This window comes from Rhipicephalus microplus, chromosome 6 (assembly GCF_043290135.1).
Source record: "Rhipicephalus microplus isolate Deutch F79 chromosome 6, USDA_Rmic, whole genome shotgun sequence".
NCBI lineage: Eukaryota > Metazoa > Arthropoda > Arachnida > Ixodida > Ixodidae > Rhipicephalus > Rhipicephalus microplus.
In genome coordinates, this window is record NC_134705.1 from 192,125,157 (window position 1) to 192,152,930 (window position 27,774).

The 27,774-nt window shown below is 43.9% G+C and overlaps 1 protein-coding gene across 1 annotated transcript in view; it reads right to left on the reverse strand.

The window, feature by feature from the left end:
* Positions 1 to 251: 251 nt before the first annotated feature.
* LOC142766111 (uncharacterized) overlaps positions 252 to 27,774 on the reverse strand; it is a 37,373-nt gene continuing 9,850 nt past the window's right edge. Inside the window, exons 2-4 of the mRNA XM_075867960.1 lie at positions 22,737 to 22,883; positions 5,185 to 5,242; positions 252 to 2,524 (exon numbers count right to left, since the gene is read on the reverse strand). Coding sequence (XP_075724075.1) covers positions 2,046 to 2,524; positions 5,185 to 5,242; positions 22,737 to 22,883 — 684 coding nt within the window. The 3' untranslated portion in view covers positions 252 to 2,045. The remainder of the gene's footprint in view (positions 2,525 to 5,184; positions 5,243 to 22,736; positions 22,884 to 27,774) is intronic.

A 27,774-nucleotide genomic window follows, 5' to 3' on the forward strand; every position in this document is an offset into this window, starting at 1 on the left:
GATACGGACAGGCCACCATTGGAACTTAGCAACGTTTAACGTTAGAACGTTATCTAGTGAGGGAAGTCTAGCTGTATTATTCGACAAGCTAGAAGGCATTAAATGGGATATAATAGGGCTGAGTGAGGTTAGGAGGACAGATGAGGCCTATACTGTGCTACAGAATGGGCACGTCATTTGCTATCGGGGCTTGGCAGACAGAAGAGAACTGGGAGTAGGGTTCCTAATTCACAGAAACATAGCTGGCAACATAGAGGATTACTATAGCATTTATTTACTTATTTATTTATTAGAATACCCTCAGGGCCCGTAGGGCATTACAGAGGGGGTGGGTACAACATTTATAACACACAAGAAAAAAAAAGACAAAATAAAGAAACAAGTGTCAGATGCGCAAATCAGGAAGGCAACATAAGTCAACTAAAATGTATAAGAATTCAAGCACATACAAGACAAAGATAGATAATGGAAACTGCGTATAGTTACAAGCATTGCTGAGAAATTGCAGTCTTGAATAACAAAGGGTCTGTTATTGTTACAACGGAAGAGGGAAGGGGGTTCCAATCGACGGCTGTTTTCGGTAAGAAGGCTGCTGAAAAGAATTTGGTGCAGCAAAACGGAATGGCAACCTTATGCTGGTGATCAATGCGCCATGAGTGATATGACGGTTGTAAAATGAGGTCTCGCTTCATTAATGGATTGTGAAAAAATACCTTATGAAAAAAATGCAGTCGCGCCAGTTTCCTCCGGACAGTTAAATTGGGCAGGTCAAGGTTAGATTTCATTTCTGATATGCTAGCAGTACGGGAATAATTAGAATTAATGAAAGGGTGGTAGGCATTGTAATTAAACTGAATAAAAGATACAAAATGAAGGTAGTACAGGCTTACGCGCCTACATCCAGCCATGATGACGCTTCAGTTGAAAGCTTCTATGAAGACGTGGAATCGGCAATGAGTAAGGTGAAAACACAGTATACTATAGTAATGGGCGACTTCAATGCAAAGGTAGGGAAGAAGCAGGCTGGAGACCAGGCAGTAGGAGATTATGGCATCGGCACTAGAAACGCCAGAGGAGAGCTACTAGTAGATTTCGCAGAACGCAATAATTTACGGATTTTGAATACCTTCTACCGAAAACGAGAAAACCGCAAGTGGACATGGAGGAGCCCTAATGGCGTAAATAAGAACGAAATAGACTTTGTAATGACTGCACACCCAGGAGTCGTGCAGGATGTGGAAGTGGTTGGCAAGATAAGATGCAGTGACCATAGAATGGTACGGGCTCGAATCCGCCTAGACTTGAAGAAGGAACGACAGAAACTGATACGCAAGAAGCCAATCAATGAGCTAGAACTGAGAGGGAAAGTACAGGAATTCAGAGTGTCACTGCAGAACAGGTACTCTGCTCTTAGCGAGTACCTGTACTGAACAGACCCGTCTATTCCCCACTCTTCAAGAGTGATCACTGCATGAACTCTTGGAAGCTTTTTTTTCCCACAGTGAGCGAGAGCATGTTAGGACTGCATGGCAATACCACTATATATGAACTCTCTTTACCAAAGAAAGCGTCTTATCAGCTTCAATCCCATCATTGCTTCTACCCAGCGATACAGAATGCCGCGAAGCATAAAGCACACGTAAATTTCAAAATCATGCTCTTTGATACTTACAGAATGTACAATCCAGGTCAAAAGTTCCCAGGCCACACTTCTATAGAAATACATTGGACAATAGCCTGGGAACTTATGAACCCTCCCCAGTACACCTGCACAGCTTGGTGGTTTATCGATGCCGTCTTCATCACTCCCCATGACAAATACAAAGACTTTTTTCCAAAGAACTTATTACAAACAAAGTATTTTAACAGTTAGTGAAGAACAGCCTAGTGAAGCATTAATAAATACTCAAACATTCTTGCTAACTAAAAAAAAAGTCTGATCTTGTTCTATGCATCCCGACAACACCACAGTGCTCTGGAATCGCCTAAAAATGTGCCTTTACCAAAAAAAAAAGGATCATACAGAAGAAATTGTGCTGGAATAATCACTTGCGTGAATGCATTAGCATGTGTGTTTTGAGATGTGCTTGCTGCTTAAACATCTGGGGGCATAAAGTGCATTGATACGGTCGTTCACCCGTGTGGATGCGCAAATGCTCTTTCAGATCCTTTTTTCTAGCGAAGCTCTGGGGGCACAGGTGACATTTATGTGGTCGCTCGCCCGTGTGGGTAAGCTGGTGGTAGGTCAATGTGGACCTGTGTGTGAATCTTTTAAAACACAGACGACATTCATACGGTCGCTCTCCTGTGTGGTAGCGCAGGTGAACGTTAAAGTGGCCTTTTCGGGAGAAGGCTTGAGGACACAGGTGGCATTTAAACGGACGTTCGCCTGTATGAATCATAATGTGTCGTTTCAGGTAAGAAGGATAGTCTGTCTTGTAATCACACAAATCACAGCGCAGACGGCATCCCCGATATAACTTGTTCACATCCATGGTGGCAGGAGGAGGGAAGGACCCTGAAGCTGCACAAAGAAAAAAAAAAAGGCACGTTAGTCAATCATGCATAACTCTTCATATTCAAAAAGGTAATTATACTATTATAGTTTTACAAACCAAGGGAGCTTTAAGACTCTAAGTGATGTCACAGCAGGCAAGTCTCAGTTAATTTCTATCCACCTAGAGTTTTGATAATGTAAACGTAAGCCCAAGTGCTATCGTGCTCAGTATAAGCAACACGTGCCCAAGGGCACTAAAAAAATGTACAGTGGCATCGATCACAGCATATTTTCGAGTTATCTGGGGAGGGGTTGGCAGCACCTGTGTGTCTGCATCAACCCCACTCGCTTAGTTACACCCCCAAAGTTACCATATGCAAAGTTGATACCAGAAAAAAGCAAAACGAGGGCTAGCCTGAAAACAAGTGCAAGTGCTGCGCACTCACAGATAGAGCCTGACAACACAAAATCATGTCACGATTGATAACGGCATGTAACTTTACAGTACGCTTGGTCAAGTCCTCCCCGGGTGTCGCATATACAGAGCCCGACAGTACCCAAGCGTTGTGTTATTTCACCTTTATTTCAATGTCGTCACTGTAGCCATAGATAAGCAGTGAAAAAAAACGAAACGAGAGTGCTGCTGATAGACACCAAGTGACACACGCACACACACACACACACAAATATATATCATACCCTTACCAAGAAAATGTATTCTGCATGACGTCTTCCTACAATACAAATAAATATACCTTGAAATGAAAGTGATTTTAATGACCGAATACCAGGAAGTATGCTGCTAAAGAACATGCATTAGTAGAACTGAAGAACAACATGTCTTTCACGTACTATAGATGAAAGAAGAGGAGTATACAAAAGCACTGAAACTTGGGCGAGCTTGTAGTTGAATATAGTGTTATTACGAGCACGTAAACAGACAAGAAACGAGATTCAGAGTAAGACAGACGAGCGCTCACCTCGAACTAATGTTCTTTCACAGAAAAGGCCAGGTTTTAACCTATTTTAACCTACACCTAGCACTGGAACGCATGCGTGAAACTACTATCTAAAAAACCCGGAGGACAGCTAGCACCTAAGAGTTCAGAAAAGCTAAAAAAATCACGTGTCTCTTACACATGCAGGCATCATAGAGGAAAATCAAGCAACTGAGATTAAAGACCACTCGTGTCATGGCAAGCAAGAAAGTGGCTATTGCTGGCCTGCTCTCAGACTAGTATCCTCAGACTAGCGAAAAAAATGAGAGAGCAAAAAAACATGTAGAAGAATCACACACCATTTTTCATTGATTATTATTAGTAATGCACAAACAAAAACACATAATATGACAACAGAACAAGTGACAGAACATACTAGATCACTCAACTTCCAATGCAGTACTATGTGGCATAAGCTAACGTTCTTATAATTTTATTGCGAGAACTAAAACACAAGGAAAAACAAAATATTCAAAAAGGACATATACGTACTAGTATTCGGTGCTATGAAATGTACCTACAAAAGTAATCGTGTGACCGACTGTTGAATGATTAATTGTTGGACAGTGCCTAAGTGCAAGAGTACAATAAGAGAAAGCTAAAACGTAATAACAGGAAATATAAAAAGTAATCTCCCAAAAAACTTGCTTGTAGAGAATGAAGAGATAACAAGAGCATGAGTGTAAAATGAGAGAATACTAATCATTATCATTCATCAGGAAACAGTACAGAAGGCACCAGACCCAAGTTTATGAGTAACAGTGTAATAAACAGAAAGTGCCACTTTACCAATAAATTCGTAAATACTTACAAGCTTGTAAAGCAAAATTAGAGAGCAAAAGAATCATTATGTGAACCTGAAGTTACACGACAGTAGTGCAATGTCTTCGTTAACAAAAAGCCATATACAATGACATATAAAAAGCAATGTAGTGACAAGAACACACAACACGGTCAGCAACATTTTTTCAATTGAAGCATCAAATGAAATGGCCAGCACAGAAAAAGAAACTTCCGTTATCATAAAAAATTCAGAGCTCGCATGTGCTTTTGGACACTGATAATGTTCTAAAAAAACTTAAAAACAATTACTAAGGCATCCGAGTTGGTTCCTATCGGCACATACACTTCTACAAAAAGCTCTATTGTCACACGAAAAAAAAGAACCACATACTGTCACACTTGTTTAGTGGGCTGTGCGATTCACCCGTGCAACTCCTTACATGCAACTACTAACTTTACATGCATGAATCCTTTGCATGTAAACATTTTATTCCAAGAATGTTAACAGAGATGACAATGTCTCAGTTTGATATCTAACATTAAGCATTCACTATGATTGGGTATACCAAAACAAGTTCTTAAAAAGTATTTCTAAAAAAATTAGTGCTGTTCCATGCACTAGAAACACAGTTATACAATATATTTAATGATGATATGTCTTGCAGTGATCTTAGTGAAAAGAAAAAATAACAATTTCCAGCTAAATTCATACAAACGCATAGATACCTCACTCACATTTGAGTATGACAGCGAAATTGCTTAGGTTACACTTGAATGTTTTCTGAAGCTATCCCGAAGCTCAACAAGTGAAAGCATTGAAAGACTCTGTTTTAACAGAAAAGGCAAAGCCTTAATAAATGAACCATGCTATTAAACTTATAGGCGAAATAAGGTTTGCAGGTTTACCTAATCTATGTATTGCAGAAATCGTTGCCTTATTATTCAGAGAGCTTGGTAGATGCTTCTGCACGAAAAAAAAAAAACATTGGACATCGCTGACTACGATGACTGGATTTCAGAATGCTTGCATGATGGGAAAACGCAAACAGAAATGGGTTAATGTATAGCAGAAACTCTCTCATATCTGGTATACTATCACAAGATGAACACGGAAATAAGTCAATGTGCTTGAAGTGGGCATCAAATGATCAGCAATCTTCGCTTCTGTAGCCCTTTGATGGGGGACATAATATCTGTAAAGTGGGGTGCATGTACTGCCTTGCATGACCAAGCTAGGATCAGAAGAAACAGGTTTAGGAAGACCCATAATTATTTTCTACTCCACGTAACAAGCAACGCACTACTTTGCCACCACCATTCCCAGTGCAGTGATCACAACTTTCCTCTATTCACATAAACACACCTGTCTATTCCTTGCTATTCAAGAGTGTGATCACTGCATGAACTCTTGGAAGCTTTTCTTTCCCACAGTGAGCAAGAGTGTGTTAGGACTGCATGGCTATACCACTTTATATGAACTCTCTTTACCAAAGAAAGCGTCCCATCAGCTTCAATCCCATCATTGCTTCTACCCAGCGATACATAATGCCGCAAAGCATAAAGCACACGTAAATTTCAAAATCATGCTCTTTGATACTTACAGAATGTACAATCCAGGTCAAAAGTTCCCAGGCCACACTTCTATAGAAATACAATGGACAATAGCCTGGGAACTTATGAACCCTCCCCTGTACACCTGCACAGCTTGGTGGTTTAACGATGCCATCCTCATCACTCACCATGCCAAATACAAGGACTTTTTTCCAAAGAACTTATTAAAAACAAAGTATTTTAACAGTTAGTGAAGAACAGCCTAGTGAAGCAATAATGAATACTGAAACATTCTTGCTAACTAAAAAAAAGTCTGATCTTGTTCTACGCATCCCGACAACACCATAGTGCCCTGGAATCGCCTAAAAATGTGCCTTTACCAAAAAAAAAAAGGATCATATAGAAGAAATTGTGCTGGAATGATCACTTGCGTGAATGCACTAGCATGTGTTTTTTGAGATGTGCTTGCTGCTTAAACATCTGGGGGCATAAAGTGCATTGATACGGTCGTTCATCCGTGTGGATGCGCAAATGCACTTTCAGTGCCTTTTTTCTCGCGAAGCTCTGGGGGCACACGTGACATTTATGTGGTCGCTCGCTCGTGTGGGTAAATTCGTGGTTGAACAATGTCGCCCTGTCTGTGAAGCTTTTGAAACACAGACGACATTCATACGGTCGCTCGCCTGTGTGGTAGCGCAGGTGATTGTTAAAGATGCTTTTTCGGGAGAAGGCTTGAGGACACAGGTGGCATTTAAACGGACGTTCGCCTGTATGAATCCTAATGTGTCGTTTCAGGTCACAAAACTTAGTAGTCTCGTAGCCGCATGATTCACAGAGGTGGTGGCGTTCCCGACGAGACTTGTCAGTATCCATGGTTGAAGGAAGGACGAAAGACCCTGAAGCTGCACAAAGAAAAGACACGGTATTCATGCATTACTCTTAACATTAAAAAAAATTAATCGTACCATCGGGGTTTTGCAAGGCAATAGAGCTTTACGACTATAAGTCATGTCACAGAAGGAAAATATCAGTGAATTTCTAGGCACGCAGTGTTTATATCACGTGAGTGTAAATCCAATTACAATCATGCACAGCATGAGCAACACCACGCCAGCACGTGGCCGAGCGTACGGTAAGACTGTATGTTGAGAATTGTGCAGAAGGCGAGGAGTAGCGATATTATCATGATTGGGACTACATCAGTATTCGTAGTAAAGAAGAGGTCGACGGCAGCTCGTCCTTTCCTCAACACCATACAGTGGCTTCGATCATGGCATAATTTCAGTTATCTGTAAAGGGCAGCAGCTGTGAGTGTGTATCACCCCCCACTGGCTTCTTTACACCCCCCAATGTTATAACTCGGGATACTGATACCACCAAAGGCCAAACGAGGGCAAGCGTAAAAGCAAGAGTAGGTGCCGTGCACTCACAGGAAGAGCCTGACAACTCGAAATCATGTCATGATCGATACCACTTCGTGGTTCGATCATGACACGATCATGACATGACCTTACGGGACTCTTGGCCAAGCACTCCCGGTGAATCGCATATCTCTTCAGCACTATACTTGAAAGAAGGAGGTATGCCTAAATTTTAAACAATGACCCAGTAAAAAAGAAACATGTAGCCCAATCACAAACCCCTTCTCAGAGATTATTATTGATAATGCATGAACAAAAAACATTTTCAATGACAATAACAAGTGATGGGGAATATTGTACCACTCAACTTTCAATGCAACACTCAACTTTATACGCTAATGATCTAGAACAAGTTTAAGGTGAGCACTGAAATACAAAAAAAAATCTAAAAGAATCACAGAGCATGGTAAACTATTTGATGCAATAAAACGTACATACAGAACAAATTATGTGACACTGTTCAATGCACAAACGATGCAAACTGCGTGTGTGCAAGAACACAAATGAGAAACTTACAACATAATAAAAGGAAAAAAGAAAGGCTCAAAAAAGCTTAAATCTAATCAATAAAAAGATAACAAAAGCATAAAATGAGAAAAATTTCCATCATATCATTTTGCAAGCAACAAAACAGAAGGCACCTCCCATAAGTTTAGCGGTAACAAAGACAGTCATGAACAAAAAGCGCCATTCCACAAATATATCAGTAAATATTTACCCAACAATAAAACTGTATTTACAGTGCGAGATATAGAGCAATCGTGATTTATATAATAGTAGCCCAATGCGTCTGCTAACAACAACAAATATATTAGTGACAATATCACAGAACACGGATACATTTGTTCCAACTAAAATGACAAATAAAATGGCAATGGCAGAAGAAGAAAGTTCAATTAGTATAAATAAATCGGAGCTCATATGTGTGCATGCACACTGCTACTGTTCTCAAAACTTGGAAACGGTGCTTAGCTGTAGCAAAAGTACCAAGGCATTCAAGTGTGGCCGGTGCATTTGGGTGTAAAAAGAGCATTGTACGGTCGTTCGCCAGTGTGGATGCGCACATGCTCTGTCAGTGTGCTTATTCTTGAGAAGCTCTGGGGGTACAGGTGGCACTTATGTGGTCGCTTGTTCACTTGGGTAAGTAGGTGGTCTTTCTGGCTAATCTTATGTGAGAAGGCTCGAGGGCACAGGTGGCATTTATACGGTTGTGCGTACGCAGGTGAGTGTTCAATGTGGTCTTCATTGAGAAGTATGGGAGAAACAGGTGGGATCTTTAAGGTTGCTCGCCCGTATGAATCCTCGTGTGTTGTATCAGGTTATACTACTTATCAGTCTCGAAGTCACACGAATCACAGCAATGAGGGCATCCCCACGCAACTTGGCTGCATTCGTGGTAGCAGGAGGGATGAAACACTCACACACTGCACAAATAAAACAAGGCAGGTTATTTGAGTGCTGCTTTTGATTTGAAAAGAGAATAAATTTTAATCGGAGGGTTATACAAAACAACAGAGCCCTACGACTGTGAGTCAGGTCGCAGTAAGAAAATCTTAATTTACTTTCAGCAAACCAGGGTTCTCCTAATCAGAACATGAACCCAAGTACATACTATGGCACTCGGTATGGGCTACAGCACATGATCACGTGGCCAAGTGCACAGCAAGGTAGTAGCGTGGTGCCGGTCATGACATATTTTCGACAAATTTGGGGAAAGTTTGTCTGCACCCGTGAGTGCACAGCCCTCATTTGCTTGCTTACGCTCTCGAAATTGTCATTTACAAAGAAGACACTACCAAAGCGCAAAACGGGGGTGAGCGTGAAAACAAACTGAGGCAATGCATATTTGCAGAAACAGCCAATCTCTGCCCTCATATCTCGAAATCATGTCACGAGTGATACCATTTTCTAACCTTACAATGCACTTGACGCTTGCAGCGTAGCTCATACTGAGCTCGATAGTAGAGAATTGTTTAGGTATTTTGCCCCTACTAAAATGCCACCACTGTTGCCGTAGTCTTTAACAGTCAAAGAAATTAAATGACAGTGGTGGTGCTGACTAACACAGTCTGTGATCACAAAAGCTTAAAGAAACAACATGAATAAGGGGAACTGGAAAAGAACAACTCGTCTCTTTAGCACTACAGTTGAGGCAAGAGTAGTATGCCAGATTTTAATAAATGACATCGCGAAAAAAAAATGTAGCAGAATCACAAACCATTTTTCAGTGAGTATTGGCAACGCACCAATGAAACCAGATCCTATGGCAATAACAAGTGATTGAGCATATTTGGTCACTCAACTTCTATTGCAACTCTAAACTTAGTATGCTAACGGTTTTATATTATTTTAGTGTAAGCACTGACATACAACAATAACAATAATATTAATAATAAATATCCTGGTGTTTTACATCAGGAGGGACACCGTGAAGGAGGGTCCGAAAGTTTCGACTACGTGGTGTTGTTTAACGTGCCCCGACATGACACAGTACACAAAGCTCGACCATTTCGCCTCCTTTGAAATATGACTGGGGCCGCCGGGGTCGAACCGCGACCTTTGGGTCAGGAGCTGAGCACCGTCACCGCCACATCACTGTGGCGTATCACTGAAATGCAAAACATTCACAAAGCATGAGAAGCTATTTGATGCAACAAAATGTACTTACAGAACTAATTTTGTGATAAATTGTTAAAAGCTTAAACAATGTGTGCATGCATGCAATAAGGCAATAAAAAGCTTTTGTAATAAAAGGGGAAAGAACAAGCTCAGAACAAGATTGCATGTAGTGAACAAAGAGGTAACAAAAGCATACGCATAGAATGGGAAAATAATTGGATCATATCATTTAGCAACAAATGTCACAGCTTTGCCGCAAAGGCAAAGCAATGAACACGATGGCAACAAATTGGAAGGTCACGTGCAGAATGGCAAGCAGATCGAAACCTGCCTCACATTTCTCATGCACAAATGACATACGAAACGTACTCACAGGTAAGACGAACGCGAAGAAGCGTCTCAGTTGTTACTTTGCTGAGCCTAAAAAGCGTGCCCTTTTTGCAAACGGAGGCTGTGCAATGATTACAGTGACCTTTGTGTGCCCCGTAACTGAGTACACTGAAACGTCTTCAAAAGGTATGATTAAATAATTAGAGGTCTTTCATGCACTAAATACACAACGTTATATAGCAAATTTATAGATACCAAGCCTTGTAGCAATCTTAATGAAAACAGGGAAAAAAAATCATTTGTAGTATTAATATAGGTGGACCCACCTAAATTTAACCCTTTAAAGCCTGAACTATGATACTGCCAAACAAAGTAAAAATTATACCTTAGACAAGACGCGCCAGATATTTGAAATCAAAAGCTGCATTTCTCGTGAAGTTCAGTAACCTTAAAAGCTAAATGAGTTGGTGATAGTTCATGTTAAGTACTTAAAACGCAGTGCACAAACACAAGGCACAGCTGTGTTGCTTTCATTCCTTTTGTGCCTTCTCTCGATGCGCTGTTTCATAAGTAAGCAATCCCCATCAGTACTTGACAGCTGGCATTAAAGATAACACGCATTTCAGGACTTGCTTGCTCAAAATTTTTCGTATGTCGCACATTCCCGATACTCGGCAGTAAAGGCTTAAATACAACAGCAATATTGGTTAGGTTTCTTTAGAACATTCTGTGAAGCTGTCCTCATTTACCAAACAAAATCATCGGAAGTTTGTTTCAACGAAAAATGCATAGCCTCAATAGATACACCAATGTGCTAAACTGGCATACGAAATGAGGTTTAGAGGTTTAGTGAACCCACATAATCCAGGAATATTTTTGGAATATTTAATGAGCTTGGCAGATGCTTCCACAGGAACACAGACATAGACGTCACTCAATACTGCAACGACTGGACTTCAGAATGCTTGCATAATGGAACAAGGCAAACAGAAGTGAGCAAATGCATAACAGAGAATCTCTCTTTTCTGAGATATCACAACCTGCATGCAGAGATATGAAAATATGCATCAAGTGTGCATTCGATGACCAGCTGTCTTCGCTCTTGCGTGCCCTTGGAATGGGCATATAATGTTTGCAAAGTGGGGTGCATACACTGCCTTGCACAACCGTAGTTAGGGTGGTGAGAAACGGGTTTGAAAATATCCACAATAAATCTCAACTCCACATCACATGTCATGCCCTCGTTTCGGTGCCACCATTCGCACTGCAGCGACATTTGTAGTTTTTCTCGATTAATACAACACACACCCTTTTATTCCCCACTCTTTAGGAGTGCGATCACTGTGTGAACTCTAGAAAGCTGACAAGAGTACAATGCTGGGCGTATTGATAATAGATGACGGATGAGGTTGCGCATAAATGTAAGACACGGCACAAAGGAAGTTTATATGTGCATTTCGAGAAAATATATGTGTATGCTCTTCTAAATAGATTTTTTGGAAGAAAGCGCTCCCCTTCGTCCCTTGCCTTGTGCTGCGACTTATACTTTTCGCACTGCATAATCAGTCTTGGAAGCTTTTCTTTCTCACACGGAGCACAGAGCCTGTTAGAACAGCATCGCAATCGCACTTTACATGAACCCACAACACCAATAACAAGACTGCATTGGGAGAGTCCCAATAACCGCGATTCGTGCTTTCCATTTTCCTGTGCTGCGCTCTGGTGTTTTGGTAGGGGCCAGGAGAACTGGCATTGCTACAACGAAGGCCTCTGATACCAGCAGGTGTTTCGCGACTTTTCCGCTAGAGAAGGGAGCATGTGCAAAGGCATCGTGAAAAAGGCAGATTGCGATAATGCTTGCACCTAGTGCTCCAGAATGCCACGAAGCATAAAGCACATGTATGTAAATTCCGAAATCAAGCTCTTATTATTTTTACAAAATGTACACCTATGCAGCTTGGTACAGCGGCACTGTCTTTGTCGCTCCCGAGTACAAGGATTTCCTTTCGGTGACCTTATGGTATATAAAATATTTGAACAATTAGTGAAGAAAACTTAATTGAAACACTAAGATATACTGAAATGATCTCGTTACATTCTACTACATGCACAAAGGTGCTCTAAGGACAGTGAGGGTCAATGCTGTCCAAAGTAACCCTATAGTACCATGAAAAAATTCAGGCCCCCAAATTGGTGAAAGCTGAAGCAAGCCAATGAGATCAAGTGTTTTGTTAGTTTTTTTTTATATGTTTAGCAAGGTTGGAGTAGTGAAAGTGCAACGGATTGTGCATAATGTACATTCAATACTTGAGACTGCAAGGCCTCTGATGTCCACGTAAAAAACTGGAGAAGGAAGATTTTGTATTCCTGTAGACTGCTTTTAATGTTTTAACTTGCAGAAAACTAAGTTTTATCTCTCTGTTTTCAAGTAACCTGTGCAGTACTCTGTGGATAGCACAGAACGCCTGAAACAGCAAAGAAAGTTCAGCCGCACAGATGCATGCAGTAAGCCAGCCGAAATTTCCAAGAACAAGCACACTGACAAAAAAGTTGCAATGAACGGCCTATCACAAATATGCAACAAAGCAGCAATCACATTCGTCGGGTAAAAAGATTCAATTTCACTATTTTGATGACAAAATACAAGAAAGCAAAAGCACATGAAGGCATTGCAGTACACTTGCCACATATAGACTATCTTACGGATAGGTTTAAGTGCCGCCATACTGGGCTGTTAACCATTGTCTTTTAAACCTTCAACCTCTAAACAAACAGTGTTACGGTAGACGTATACGCATAGGAATAGTTTGGTTGGTGCGTACAACGTTTCATGGTCTTATCAATCCATGTCGCAATACGCAGAAACAAGAAAACATCGACTTACACAGCCGAACATGACGGCACCCAGATGCCTCAAGGAAAATATTCTACATAAAGCTGCATGGCTTAATGCGATTCGCTCGCTACAGGATTGAGTAAATGACCGTTATTCTGCAGAGCCGTAAAAAAAATGGGTAAAACATTTTCCCCAAATGACCACTACTAAGTGAAAGAATGCAACGACAGCTGCTAATTGCCTGTCAGTAATGGTGATACATTTTTTCACAATGGGTAGCTCCTTCACCCAAGCCATCACTGATTCGTCTATCGTATGATAGGACTCTCTAAATGCTCTTGTTTTGGTGATAGAAAGGTCAGAAGATAGCATTTTAAGCACGAAACGAAAATTGAACAATTTACTTCAAAAGTTTTACGGCGTTTCCTTCTCAAAGGCGGATGCACACAAGCCCACGTTTAAAATTGTCACAGGCTGGATGGCTGTTGTGCTCCTGCCTTCGGAGAAAATTGGACAACGCATTAGAGAGACTACTTCTTAAGCTGCAAAGGTGATCAGCCGCGACGTTTCAGTTGCCTCCACTCTGGGATTTATTATCTGGCTATAATTTCTGTGACCGGGACAGGCTTTTCATAAATATGAGAGTTCACTCACTTTTCCAGACATGTCCGAATTCGCTGACAATCGCACGTTTTCCAGGTTGGTAGACACTCTGAATTTATATAACTAACTAGTGATTCCCACACAATGCGCCCACGACATGGCACATGATCGTTTTTGCAAGATGCATGCTTCGTAATTGAACTCCAGCAGCACCCCGGCCACGGCAATCACAGTTTGACGTGGGCGAAATGCTCGAGGCCCGTGTTAAGACTAAGATACACGCAATGGAACACCACATGGTAAAATGTATTGGTGTGTTACAAGCACAGCATGCGTGTCAGTCAAATGCTTTGTCTGAAGTTTCGCATTTCATATATTCAGCAGGTAAGTTAAAGCCGCACATGAAAATTTCTATTTAAGAGGCCAGGCACTTGGTGCTTCTTCAAAATAGGCGGCGTAACGAACCCGCCTATTTGTGTAAAGTGAAAGGCTTAAAGATTGGATCAGTGTTCAAGACTGTCCTTGTGTAAAGCTGTGCGCCTCGATTTGTATCAATCCCGGGGCCTGATTTGGAATCGTGTAATTGTATTAAAATAGAGGTGTTTGTGATTTTAGATACAATATTGTGAATAAATCTTGGTTGATCATGTATATTGCATTATTTCAGAACCTCTCATTTATTTTGCACTGATACTGAGTATTGATAGCCTGTTTTAGGCTTGTATTGACCACAGCGCGATTGCGTCACATTAGACAGTGGATGGACGACACATACACATGAAATATAGATTAATATAGATAATGGTTATTGTTGAGCGACAAAAAGACATTCATCTGACTCATTATATATATATATCTTTAGGGGTGTAATGGTAGAAACATGAAAAAATCACCTCAGAACACAAAATGAATTGTCACTGAGGCCATAGTTTTTAGTGGGAAGCTCTACGACTCGAGTTAACACACAGACTCTACAGGAAAAGTTCCTGTTGTGAAAAGGAATGCCCACTACTGCAGCGACATCGACATGTTGGCGCGAGCTAAGACTGCCTAGTTGCTGCTGCGACGCTGCCCGTATACTCGGCAAGCTCTTGCTGCTTTTGTACCGACGCTGCTACCGCTTTTGACCTTGCACTTACATTATATTTTGGCGAAGAGCGCTGCGGTCTTCCACAGTCCTGGAACTGTGTAGCCGAAAGCTGCCATCCGTCATGCCTGATGACGCTGTCTTCACACCCCCACCGGCTTCGCCACGCAGGGGCTGACCCGGTGGCCAGCTCTTGCGGGAACCCGACATCTTCAGCGGCACCGACGAGAAAGATGTTGAGGATGGCTGGATTCTTATGAACGAGCCAGCGCTACTAACAAATGGGAGGATCCCAAGAAGCTTGGTACCGTGTTGTTTTATTTAACGGATGTTGCCAAGCTATAATACAGAAACAATGAGGCGGATATCCTCACTTGAACAACCATTAACGCCTGCATATCAGATGTTTTTGGACGCCCTGGTGTGCGCAAACTTCGTGCAGAACAAGGCCTATGAAGCCGGTCCCAACAAACTGGAGAGACAATCACTAGCTACATCGAGGACATCCTCGACCTTTTCCGGCGTGTCGACCCGACGATGGGGGAAACTGACAAGGTACTACATATCATGAAAGGCATTTCCGATGACGCCTTTCAAATGCTGCTCTTGAATAACCCTGTCACTGTCTCTGAGCTCATCGAGTTGTGTCAGAGTTTCGACGAGCTCCGACGAATGCATTAACGTCCCGGATGACATGCTCTCAAGCCTAACCACCACCTCTGACCTTGAGTCCCTACTATTGCAGATCAAAGAGTTCGTTCGTGCTGAGGTCGCCCATCAGCTATCGCTGCTATCAACAGCCGGCCAACCACCGACACCTCTGCCAGCAGACATTCGCCAGGTCATCCAGGCAAGTTTGCGTGGCTCTGCCATCTGCCCGTTACACTTCACCGTTGCCGACCCCTGTTGCCTGTGCCGAGGTAAATGCACCTCTAAGCTATGCAGAAGCTATGCAGAAGCTGGTCGAGCTATGCCGCTCGACCAGCTCTTCAGGCTTTTACGTCACTGCCATTAGCCGTGCCGCCGCGACCCACTCCTCGGTTCGCTCAGCCAAGGCGCCTCCAGAGTAGTGGACAAGGGGGTACACTCGACAATCGGCCGCCAATATGCTTTGCCTATGGCCCACCTGGTCACATAGCGCGATACTGCGGCCGACGCATCCCTGTCTACCACCAGAGCTTTGAACCTGCCCCTTATGTGCCACCGCGCCCTTCGTTCTAAGGCTCTCAGCCCCCGACCAGATGTCATCGTACGCTGACCACCGCCTTCCTGTTAACCGCCGCTCGCCATCGCCTCGACGCCGCTTGCCATTGCCGATGCGCTGTCGTCCTTCATCGCCGGAGTGGAAAAACTAATTGCCGCAGTTCCAGAGACATGAACTGCGTCGCCCACGAAAAGACCAAGGCCTCTCTCTTCACAAACGAATGTTCTCGACGTATATGTGCACGGCGTCGCTGCACTCGCTTTTGTGAGACACTGGTGCCGAAGTTTCAGTGATCAGTAGAAGACTCTGCTGCTAGCTCAAAAAAGTTACGACGCCACTAGCAAGTATATCACTTCGTACAGCCAGCGCAGAGCACGTCACGCTGGCCGCTGCCTGTACTCCTCGCATCGCGATTGATGGCCTCATCTATGTCGTCAAATTGCAAGTGTTGGGTTTTGCTCCCATGACCTAATTTTGGGTTGGGACTTTCTCTCTGCTAATAAGGCCATCATCGTCTGCTCTCGCGCTTTGGTGCCATTTGAAGTGTTTGGCGACGCTCTGTGAAATGATGCTCTTGAAACCGGGGACAAACTATTTGTTGCTGAAGACGTAATCATACAGCCGCACTCTTTTGCCCTTACCATGGTGTCTTTCAACTCGCTCGCCGAGTCGAGTGCTCTTTTCACGCCATCTGCCCTTTTTATTCGCCGCAAGTGTTCGCTGCTACCTTATGCCCTTCTAGAACTTTATGACGGCTTCAGCAGAGTACTCATCTCAAACCTCTTGTCATGTCCTGTAACACTACTTCGGGGGTGAGTGCGTCGGGCAGGTTTACAGTTTCGACCCCTCTGCAGTTGTCGACATGCCGACTGGTCCTTCCACCGAACACGAAGTCGCCGGAGTGACCTGTGCCTCTTCGCCGCAGACTACTAGGCCTGAGCAGCTCTATCGCCGACATGTTAACCGTTTTGCAACGTGCTCAGCTTCTACGACTGCTGGACAAGTTCGGTTCTTCCTTTGACTGCCAGCATACTCCCCTCGGCCGCACGTCCGCTGTGTCACCGCATCAACACGGGTGCCAATGCGCCACTGCGTCAAAGACCCTATCGCGTGTCCGCAGCCGAGCGCCAGGTTAATCATGACCAAGTAGCTGACGTGCTTAAGCGTGGCGTCATCCAGCCTTCGAATAGCCCCTGGGCATCTCGAGTCATTCTCATTAAGAAGAAGGACAAGTCAATTCACTTGTGTGTTGACTACCCTCGTCTAAAAAAAATAACTCGAAAGGACGTTTAGTTCATACCGAAAATTGACGATGCCCTTGACTGCCTCCAAGGTACAGAGTACTTCTCTTCTATTGACCTACGGAGTGGCTACTGGCAAGTCCCTCTGGCACCTGAAGATCAGCCTAAAACAGCCATTGTCACAGCTGATGGCCTTTACAAATTCTGTGTCATGCCTTTTGGTCTTTCCAACGCGCCCGCAACATTCGAGTGGATGATGGACAATCTTTTGCGTGGCCTGAAGTGGAAAACATGCCTGTGCTACTTTGATGACGTGGTTATATTTTCACCAGATTTTCCAACGCATCTCTGCAGGCTAGATAAAGTATTGCAGTGCCTAACTGACGCCGGCCTTCAGTTCAACCTGAACAAATGTCGCTTCAGCGCAAGTCAGCTCACCATTTTCGGCCATCTTGTCTCTAAAAACGGTATTCTTCCAGACATCGCCAAGCTTCGGGCAGTTGCATAGTTCCTTTACCCTGCATCTCTGAAGGATCTGCACAGCTTTCTTGGCCTCTGCTCGTATTTCCGCCGCTTTATTCGGAATTTCGCGATGATCACCGCCCCTTTGACTGAACTTCTACGCAGTGACTCGAAAAGGTACGCTTGGTCACGCGCCTGTGATGATGCTTCCGAAAAGTTGAGCCACCTGTTAACCTCGCCGCCAATCTTGCGTCACTTCCACCCAACTGCTCTGATTGAGGTACACACCGATCCCAACGGTGTTAGACTCAGCGCCGTGCTCACGCAGCGCGAATCGGGATTCCAGAAGTACGTAGTCGCATACGCAAGCCGTACCCTCACCAAAGCGGAGAAGAACTATTCTGTGACAGAGAAGGAGTGTCTGGCAATTATATTGGCTCTAGGTAAATTTAGACCGTACCTATATGGTCACCCTTTCGACGTAGTCACCGATCACCACGCGCTTTGCTGGTTATCCACATTGTAAGACCTCACCGGCTGTTTAGCTCGCTGGGCTTTGCGGCCGCAGGAGTTTGACATGCATGTTGTCTACAAGTCTGGCCGACGTCACACTGATGCCGACGCCCTATCATGTTCACCTGTGTCATCGGAAAGCTCTGCCTGTCTATCTGCCATGGACGAAACGGTTGCGTTTCAAGCAAACTGCGACATGGCATCTGAGTAACGTAAAGATGACTGGATCAGCACTCTTTTGCGATTCCTTCCAGACCCGTCGACTCATCCATCTTCTCGAACGTTGCGCTGTCAAGTGGCTCACTTTGAGGTCCGCGATGGCCTCCTTAATCGCAGGAATTACAAGTCTGACGACCGAAAGTGGTTACTCATCATACCTCGCCATCTTCGTGCTGCAATATGTTCAGCTTTCCACGCTGACCCTCAGTGCGCACATGCGGGCGTCTTCAAAACATACCCTCAACTTTCCTCCCGGTTTTATTGGCGAGGCATGTACACCTTTGTATGCAAATACATTCAGTCGTGCCCATAGTGCCAATGATGCCAAGCTCACCATCATCACGCCTCTGGTCCGATCCAGCCGATCCATTGCCCAGCCACGCCTTTCGACCACGTTGGAATCGATCTGTATGATCACGGCTTCCGGAAACCGTTGGATCGTTGTTGCTGTCAAATACTTGGCGAGATACGCAGAAACATCCGCTTCGCCTGCTGCCACAGCATGCGACGTACCATCTTTTCTCCTGCAGAACTTCATTCTCCGTCACGGTGCACCACGTGAACTTCTCAGCGACAAAGAAAGTGTATTCCTCTCTGAAGTCATCAACGCACTCCTTGCCGAATGCTGTATTGAACTACCACCGCCTATCTGAACTACCACCGCCTATCATCCGCAGACGAATGGATTAACGGAAAGATTCAATCGTACTCTAGGGGACATGCTATCTGAGTATGTTGCCTCAGACCACTCCAATTGGGACCTCATTCCGCCTTTTGTAACGTATGCATATAACACTGCTCCACCGGCTATGGGCTTTTTGCCATATTTCCTGCTATATAGCCGAGACCCTTCCACCACACATGATAAGATTCTACCCTACCAACCCGATTGCCCTGAGTCTACGCCTATTTCTGAAGCTACTTGCCGCGCTGAGGAATGCTGTAAGCTTGCCCAGTCGTTTACAACCATCGATCAATGGAGACAAAATCTCGACGTGACAATAACCAGCCGTACCCTAACTTTGTTCCAGACACTTTTGTGTAGCTTTGGGTTCCCGCTGTCCCTATAGCCCTTTCCTCGAAGCTTGTTTCAAAATAGCAGGGACCCTACTACATTGTCTCGCAGACTTCACCTGTTAACATTGTCGAACCTGTTCCGCCATCCACAGACCAGCGCCTTTGGGATCATAAAACTGTTCAGGTTGTTAGGACCGTCATCATTATTGAAGTTTTTCGACCTTTGTGAACAGGACAAAAATATTTCGACGCATTCCAAGCAAGGGTGTGCCGTCAAGACGGGTTGATTTCCTCTCCGCAAAACCTGAACGAGGGGTTCGGGACTGGTTTGCGCAAAGAAAACGCACCAGCCAAGAGAGGCCATTGTGAGCTCGACTCAAGAAAGGCCATTGTGTTTGCTGCCAGCAAGGCTGCCAACAAGGAGGCAGCTGGACTATTTCCGAGGTCACCGAGAATCTGGAAATCTCGGAACCAGCATGGTATTTGCAGTTCAGGCTGAAAGCTAAAGCCAAACTGGTTGTGGCTGCATCTTGCGAAGAGAAGCGGAGCCCCGGATATGCGCAGCTAAGCCACAGCTTCTAGCAAACAACCAGGAATGGAATGTGGGGTTGAAGGAAAGAAAAGGGCACTATCTGCTGTAGCCCTTGCGGGAGTTCACCTCGAGGACGAGACATTAGTTGACCACTCCTCCTTCCCCCTTTCTCCGTAGGATCGGCTGAATGGGGTGGCATATTTTGACGAAATGCTGGCATGCCACTACATTGTCCTACCCAAACACAGTCAGGCAATTTTGACAGGTGTACTGGCAGCCGGTTTTTCGAACCTCACCCAACTGCCAGAAGAATCATGGAAGCCAAGGTCGGCTAAGTTCATCAGACATGCGCGAAACTTGGTGACATGTGCGAAACGTCGGTGCAGTGCGTTTGTGACCATATTTGGGCATCGTGTAGACTGTGCCCTCTCTACTAGCTTTTGCCAACGGAGTGTCTAGCGTTACGTCTAGATGTAACAATAGAAGCCGTTAAAGTGAAGTCCAGACGTAAAAATAAGACAAGATATAGTTACGTCCAGCGTGACAACAATACAAAACAGACTGGTTAAACGCTAGACACTCCGTTTGAACAAAACGCGCGACGGAGTGCGTCAACACCACAGGTGGTTACATACATGACAATCAAAAAGGTTGTGTAAGAATCGCAACAATGCCAGTGTATGATTACTCCGCGTCTATAGGCAGTAACCAACATGGTGATTGATATGTGGGGTTTAACGTCCCAAAATCACCATATGATTATGAGAGACGCCGTAGTGGAGGGCTCCAGGAATTTGGACCACCTGGGGTTCTTTAACGTGCACCCAAATCTGAGCACACGGACCTAAAACATTTCCGCCTCCATCGGAAATGCAGCCGCCGCAGCCGGGATTCGATCCCGCGACCTGCAGGTCAGCAGCCGAGTACCTTAGCCCCTAGACCACCGCGGCGGAACAGGCAGTAACTAACACATCAATAGAATCAACAGAACAATGAAATGGCACGACGTAAGTTGGTGCATAGGCTATGGTTGGCAACGTTTCTAGATTAGGTAAGTTGCAAAACTCCCCGCGTCAGACTACTCGTCACACGGCGCCGGGACAGCTTCCGGTTTGGTGGTACTGGCGGCGCAACGAGCTTCCGCTAGCAGACGAAAACGCTTAGTCGTCGTGGCGGCCGTTCTGCAAGAGCTTTGCCAACAGTATATTATCGAGATTTGTTGTGCTGCCGCAGAAACTTAATACTACGCAATATTAAGCGGTGTAAAGCAAATACAGTATAATTATGGTTTTCTGAACTGTCCACATTAAACAATGCTTGATATATACAGCATGGCATACGAGTTTTCGGTTAGTTGCTAGTTAGTGTACGTTAGCAATATATTTTTAGACGCGAAAAGCCCAATTACAATGTCTGGCATCCTTTTTTGTGGCTGTGTTGTTCGGGCTTGCAAATAAGTTACAACTATGTGGTGCAATCTTATGGCTTTTGTCTGGTTATATAGTCAACCTTTTTTTTTTTTCATGTCAGTCACATTTTTTAGCAACTTAGACCGTCGAAAAGCTATGCGTGCAGCCATTTTCTTGAGCATGACTTCCCTCTGCTTCTTATGAAGTTCCTCTATTGCAACCTTATAACACAGCTGCAGCCAAAGCTTCGAGCAGAAACCACACTTTGGGGTATCGGTGAGTACTTCGTAGTCATTACTCACGAGTCTGCCTGTTGACGCATTGGGACTACATAAACACACTTGCAGCTTTTCTATGTGTTCCAGACGTTCGGCCCATAGGGTGATGGTATCTGCATTGCCAGGCGACTTGGCTAAGCGATTGTGACGGCTGCTAATGGTGACTGTCATGTCTTCTGCGACGAAAACGCATTTCTCCACAAATAGCGCTCTTTTTTTTCTTTGAGCCCTAGAAACACCACAAGACATCATGTCTCGCCATACTCAACAACTTTCCGCCAGCATGCAAACAAACGTTTTATATGTCTTTAAGCGAAATGACGCCACTAGTTGACGGCATGTCGGGACTTATTTCACTGTCTTCGAGCTCAGTGCTCGGAGATAGTCTATTCTTTTTCGTCGATGATATTCTGGAAAAGACCCCACTCCTATCGGGCAGCTTTCGCTTCTTTGTCGCGGGCCCAGCAACAAAAGTAAGCGGGCAAGGTAAGCGGCAAATTCGGGAATATTCGTGGAACGCGTCCTTCGGCGAGGTCCCACTTCCCTCTTGCGATTTGTACCTTCTTACCATATGACGTGAGTGAAAGTCTTCAGGATGTCCTTCTCATCAAAGAGCATATCACACACACGTGAGGTGCTGGGTAGTTTCTTATCCGCACGAGGAATAGCGTGGTCCCATACCTCTCGCTGCTCAGGTACACGTGGGTACAAAAGAAATGTTGTGGTGTCTCTCATTTCCTGTAGCTACTCTACAGCCGAGAACGCAACATCTGGGCATGATGAAAACACGCAACACATACAAAGCAGAACAGGGCGCGCTGAAGCACAAAACTGTTCACGCAGAAAGAAGCCTCCACGGATAAACACGCACTGCAACATGCAGAGCCGACGGAGGTTACGGGAGTGACATGAGCGAGCATGCAGTGAGTGAATCCGGATGCGACAGCAGTGCCACATGTGTCGCTGGGAGCGGCGGCGCCACGCAACATCGCTCAGTTTTGCAGCTTACCTAGTTCTAGAAACGTTGATGGTTGGTGACGAGGACACGGTCTGTTTTTTTAGCGGTCCCAGTGTAACAGCTAGCCTTCTCGATAAATCCCACAACAAGGCTGAAAAGCTTCTTTTAGACAACTTACCTGTACATGTTTCCAATGGCTGGTCCATTTCGGCGAAAAGTTCGGAGAAAACAACGCTTTTGAGTTGACGCTATTGACACCGAGCAAACCGCCACAAACGCTTTTTGGATTTGGTCGTGGATTAGTTTGGCTAGTCAAAAATACGACCTACTGTATTCTACTGACCTGCCCAGCAAGCGAAGCGCCAGCACGCCCTTTCTGGTACTGGCGCCTCCCGCTATGCGCTTTGTAGCGCTACAACTTAGCCCAACCGCACTGGTTGCTGACAACCAAAATATAGGCCGCCGCGCTTTTTTTTTTTTTTTTTGCCGTCTGTTCGCGCGACATTGGGAAAAAAGCAGCAATGTATACGTGTGCATACACTCTGGACGATTGTAAAAAAATGAATAAAAGCCTCTTTTTGAATAAACTTAAAAGTATAATAAAGATCTTTTGCTACCGTCCCCTCGTTCCGAGCTGCTATAGAAGCGTGCAGGTAGGTGCAGTTTGTACACCAGCGAAGCGAGGTTTCTTGGTGCAAGTGAACCATCACAATGGTGTGTGCTGCGTGCCTTTCTGCGAATCAAGGCAAGGGAAGACTTCTGATATAACTTTTCATGAGTTTTCAGTGATCGAGGTTGGTGAAAAATGAATCAAGGTGACTACTAGAAAGGGTAAGTCTGCTCAATTAGGCGTTACCTGACACGCTGAAAATGTAGTATGGGTTGTAAATGACTACGTGTCTTTAAATGAGTGAGTTGCTGGGCTGGTTAGTGGTGCGTGACAGACTGAGACGCATATTAGCGCAAAAAATAAACCAACAACCTCAAGAAAGTACATGATGACGTGCCATATTCACAACTTTTTGTTAGCAAAAAAAAAGGAAAGACGACAAGAGTGCACATATGGAAGCCATATCACTACATGGGTTATGCAAGTAGACACCCATTGTGGGAAGAAGCAGCTTCTTCGAGATTGCTCTGGTAGTTTAATTACATTACCAAAAAGAGCAGAGATCATTGCATAAGTGAATATTTATCCTCTGTCGCCTAATTAGTTCGACCACGAACTTGAATTTATGTGCTACCGCGTCTGATATAAACGTGTTAGTTTACCCGTCTACGCGCATGCATGACAAAAGGACATATACGTGAAAACTTTTCTCATGAAAAGTTGTGAGTAGCGTGTGTCCTTGTCTTCTTTCTTGTGGTCATCCGTTTTATTTAGTGCTAATGTATCTCAGCCAGTTACGTGTGTCACATGGTTAACGAGGTGAAGTCATACGCTCACTTCATAACTCTGTTTTATTTACTTCGCCACTATGGGATAAACTTCTAATTGCATGATGTACTCCTTCGAAAAGAACAAGAAATTTTGTATTTAATTCACAATATTTCACTGAATGTTCATCTTCTTCCTTTCAAGGTGCTGGCAATGAAGCTTGGCTCCCAAAGTGTGCACTTTGCTCCAACCGACTATAGGCCGGCACTAAAAATAAAAAGACTGAAAGCGAATGCTGTGCCGTCAGTGTTTCTACACTATCCAAAGTACATGGTGCCGCCCGCGGCAAAAGCCCGCCGCACCTTGAAACGCTCAAATGTTCAGGAACGTGGACACTGCCCTAAGAAAAAAAGTGACTAACTATGTTTAATGCTTGACGTCTCCCCACGGGTCTTGCATACGAAACGGACCAATCAAAACGAATTTTAAGAAAAGGCGTATAAAAGAACACAATTTTTAATGCAGGAAGAAAAAAGGTTCAGGCCCAGCGCGCAGCAGATCTCGAGCTTGACATCGAGCGACATATGTCACCAGTACCATCCGAAAACACAACTTCGGGACCATCCTCAGACTTTGTGCACCCGCTCACCAAATTTGAACGCGCAGAACCACCTGTAACCTCACCTGGCGACAAAGTAAAAAAAAAAAAGATCGACCGACAATCATTGACCACGCAAACAAGTATAACAAGCCAGAAGATTCGCCGTGTGATGACTTCCACAAAATCATCGCACCGAAAATGCCAAACCATGGCAAGAAATAATAAGCGCGAATAGCCAAGCTGAGATGTGAAGTTGCAGAGGTTAATCTGCTCTCCTAAAGAGCAAACGCTGCAGTCTTGCAGGTAAAGTTGTTTGCTGTTGTTGTTTGCTGTTTCGTTTCAAAACAGTTGCAGAGTGTTTTTGTTGATTATTCATGTACCTGAGATCTACATATGCCATTTGAGACGAGGTTATTTATGCGCGACATTGTCTATATTGGGTTGTTTTCTATGCGCGCTGGATGCCGCACCCACTGTCAAATGTCATAGTCCTTGCCCTTTCTTGTCCAGACAGTAAATTCAATCCAGCTGAGTGTGCGACAAGAAGTCTACCATTGTATACACGTATAGCCGGTATAGTGAGTTAAATAAACATTTGGAGGGCCAGCAGTATTTACAACCTGTCTCTGCCATCCTTCTTTCTTATTTTGCACGCTGATACATGTGTTCCTATCTGATTTGCGGTTCTAATTGAAAAATAATGCACTGAAATGTCAACTAAAATTCAAAAGAGTATTCTTAAAGTCACATGAAATAAAATGATTCAAGATACCCGCCATATTTGCTCAATGCGTGATGAAACTCTTCTCGAACCGGCAGTAACCCGTGCATTTCCATGCATCCACCAGCGCTCAGCTGGGGTAACTCGAGCGCCCCCTAGGTGGTGAAGTTCCGCATCCGAGCCGGCGCAGGCAGCTCCGTAGACCGCCGCCAACTGGGCAGGTCAAGAGTACAGTAGGTCGTGGTCAAAAAACGATGTTGCGCGGCGCAGAAGAAACACCGCCTAGACTATTGTCAATAGTCTAGGTGGTGTTGGCAGAAGACACTGCAAAAAAAAAAAAAAAAAAGCCGTACGTTACTGGAGGTGAGAAGTATGGCAGCTTGGGCTAGTTGGTATGACATGACGATAGTTGTAGCGCGAAAACAAAACGACGACAAAGAGACAAGAAGGACGCGAAAGAAAGTCTTGTCTCTGTGTCGTCGTTTTGTTCTCGCGCTATAACTATCGTCATGGAGGTGAGAGGCATAAAGTCAATGGCCTGGGGTTCAGTGCAAACAACTTTTTGAGCAACAGTGATTAACCAAAAAAAAAAAAAACTAAAGACTTTTTATAGTTTGTTAAAATATACTTTTATTGTGGAGCCGACTCATCACGCGGCGCCGCGACAGCTTTCGGTTTGGTGGCGCTGGCGGCGCAACAAGCTTTCGCTAGGTGATGTCTTTTCCATCTTGCCACTGATAATGTGTTTGAGTTCATAAGAGTTTCCTAAAATTAGGAAACTATGTTTGGGTTGACCTCCGGCAGACATCCACAGTTGCTTGGGCAGATGTCTCAAAGATGTCTTGAGCCATCTTAACTTGAGCTTGCGCTTTCTGTAATGATATGGCTCTCTTTTGGGGTGTTTGCACCATGTCATTGCTACAGAGGTATTCATATAATACCGTGTATTCAATTACAGAAAGTAATCGAAAACTTCAGCCATGCTAATATCCGAACCCACAGTCTTCGAAAGTTGTGGGTTCGTATCTCACGAACGAAAAGGCTGTTTTTTTCTTCCCTTCCGTTCTTCTCAGTGAGAATTGTTGCACTACAGTTAGGAAAATGCAAATAACGACCTGCATGCTTTCCTTGGCTTAATTACCTGTTGGTTACATTAATTGCTATTGGAGGGTGTTAGAGATTCACAAAAAATATGGCGCATATTTCAAACTGTGACAATATATAACAGGTTATGACAGTACACTTCGGAACAAAGGTCAATTTCAGTACTCTCTAATTACCCTCGCCTGTCCTCAAGAGAAATCACGCATGCCAATAGACTTCTCTATTTCAGTGCTCCATTTAATCCTCTGCCACATGTGTTTTCTTTAAACTCTTGCCTGTCTACTACGATTCACACAGGCATCACGGACTAGAAAAGTTTCCTTCCTCAATCCACCCATGCTTAAAAAATGTAGGAGGCTCGTCAAAGCGAACTGCGGGTGCATATGCAAAAGATGTTTCAGTTTGGCATGATCCGAGTCACAAGTCCAAAGAGCATTCGAGTGACATAAAGTTCGAGGCAAGCTCTCCGACTAGCATTCTGTAACGCCTTCAGTCGTTAAATTTTGGTGCAACCAATATGTCAAAGCAACATAAGTATACGAGTATAGTATCTTACTATCGGTTCTGCAAAGAAGGCCATCAGGCTAAAATGGCCCTGGTAACAGATCACAAGAACACACATACTTTGATGCGACGTCAACAACTGCCCGTCTAATAACTAACATGTCAAGAGCAATGAAGCACCTGTGATGGAGATGGGTTAACTCATTCAAATGCTAGCCAGCCTGTCTGAGGTACCTGCTTTAGCATATACGACATTTAATTCTCGATTTGACCCCAATATGACTAAAGTAAAAGTTGATTATGGGTATGTAAAGCAAGCTACATAGATCACAGCATTTGTGCAATACTAATATACTTGAAGAAAATTCATCATTGCAAGTGCATTCAATCGCAATTGCAAATGAGTGCTATCCGTAGACTTTCACCGATACATTAAGGATAAGTAAATGCAAATAGTTTGATGCAAATTTTTTGTGAGCAGTGGAATACCAAGGATTCATAATATCAACAAAACATGAAATTTGTTCGCTGTGGAAACATACAGCAATGATCATTGACAAACGGTTTATTGGTGAAAAGTACTTGTATGAGAAAGGGTCAATAAAAAAAACAGCACTTCGGGCAAAAAAAAATATGAAACCAAAATAAATGCCATTCAACAATAAGCATGAGAGAAAGCAGCAGGTACACAGAAGCAACAAAGGCACAGTCCTTTGTGAAAAGTAACATTTCATGCCATGAAAAGTAACATCCGCAACATAACTAGTAAATTATTACAAGCCCACTAACACTTAACATGCATTTCAAGAGCAAGACAAAACATTAAATGAGTCCAGGATAGTATAACGGTATTCCAATGTGTGTCTAATGTGTGTCAACGATGTTCCAATGTGTCTTTAATAAAGGGC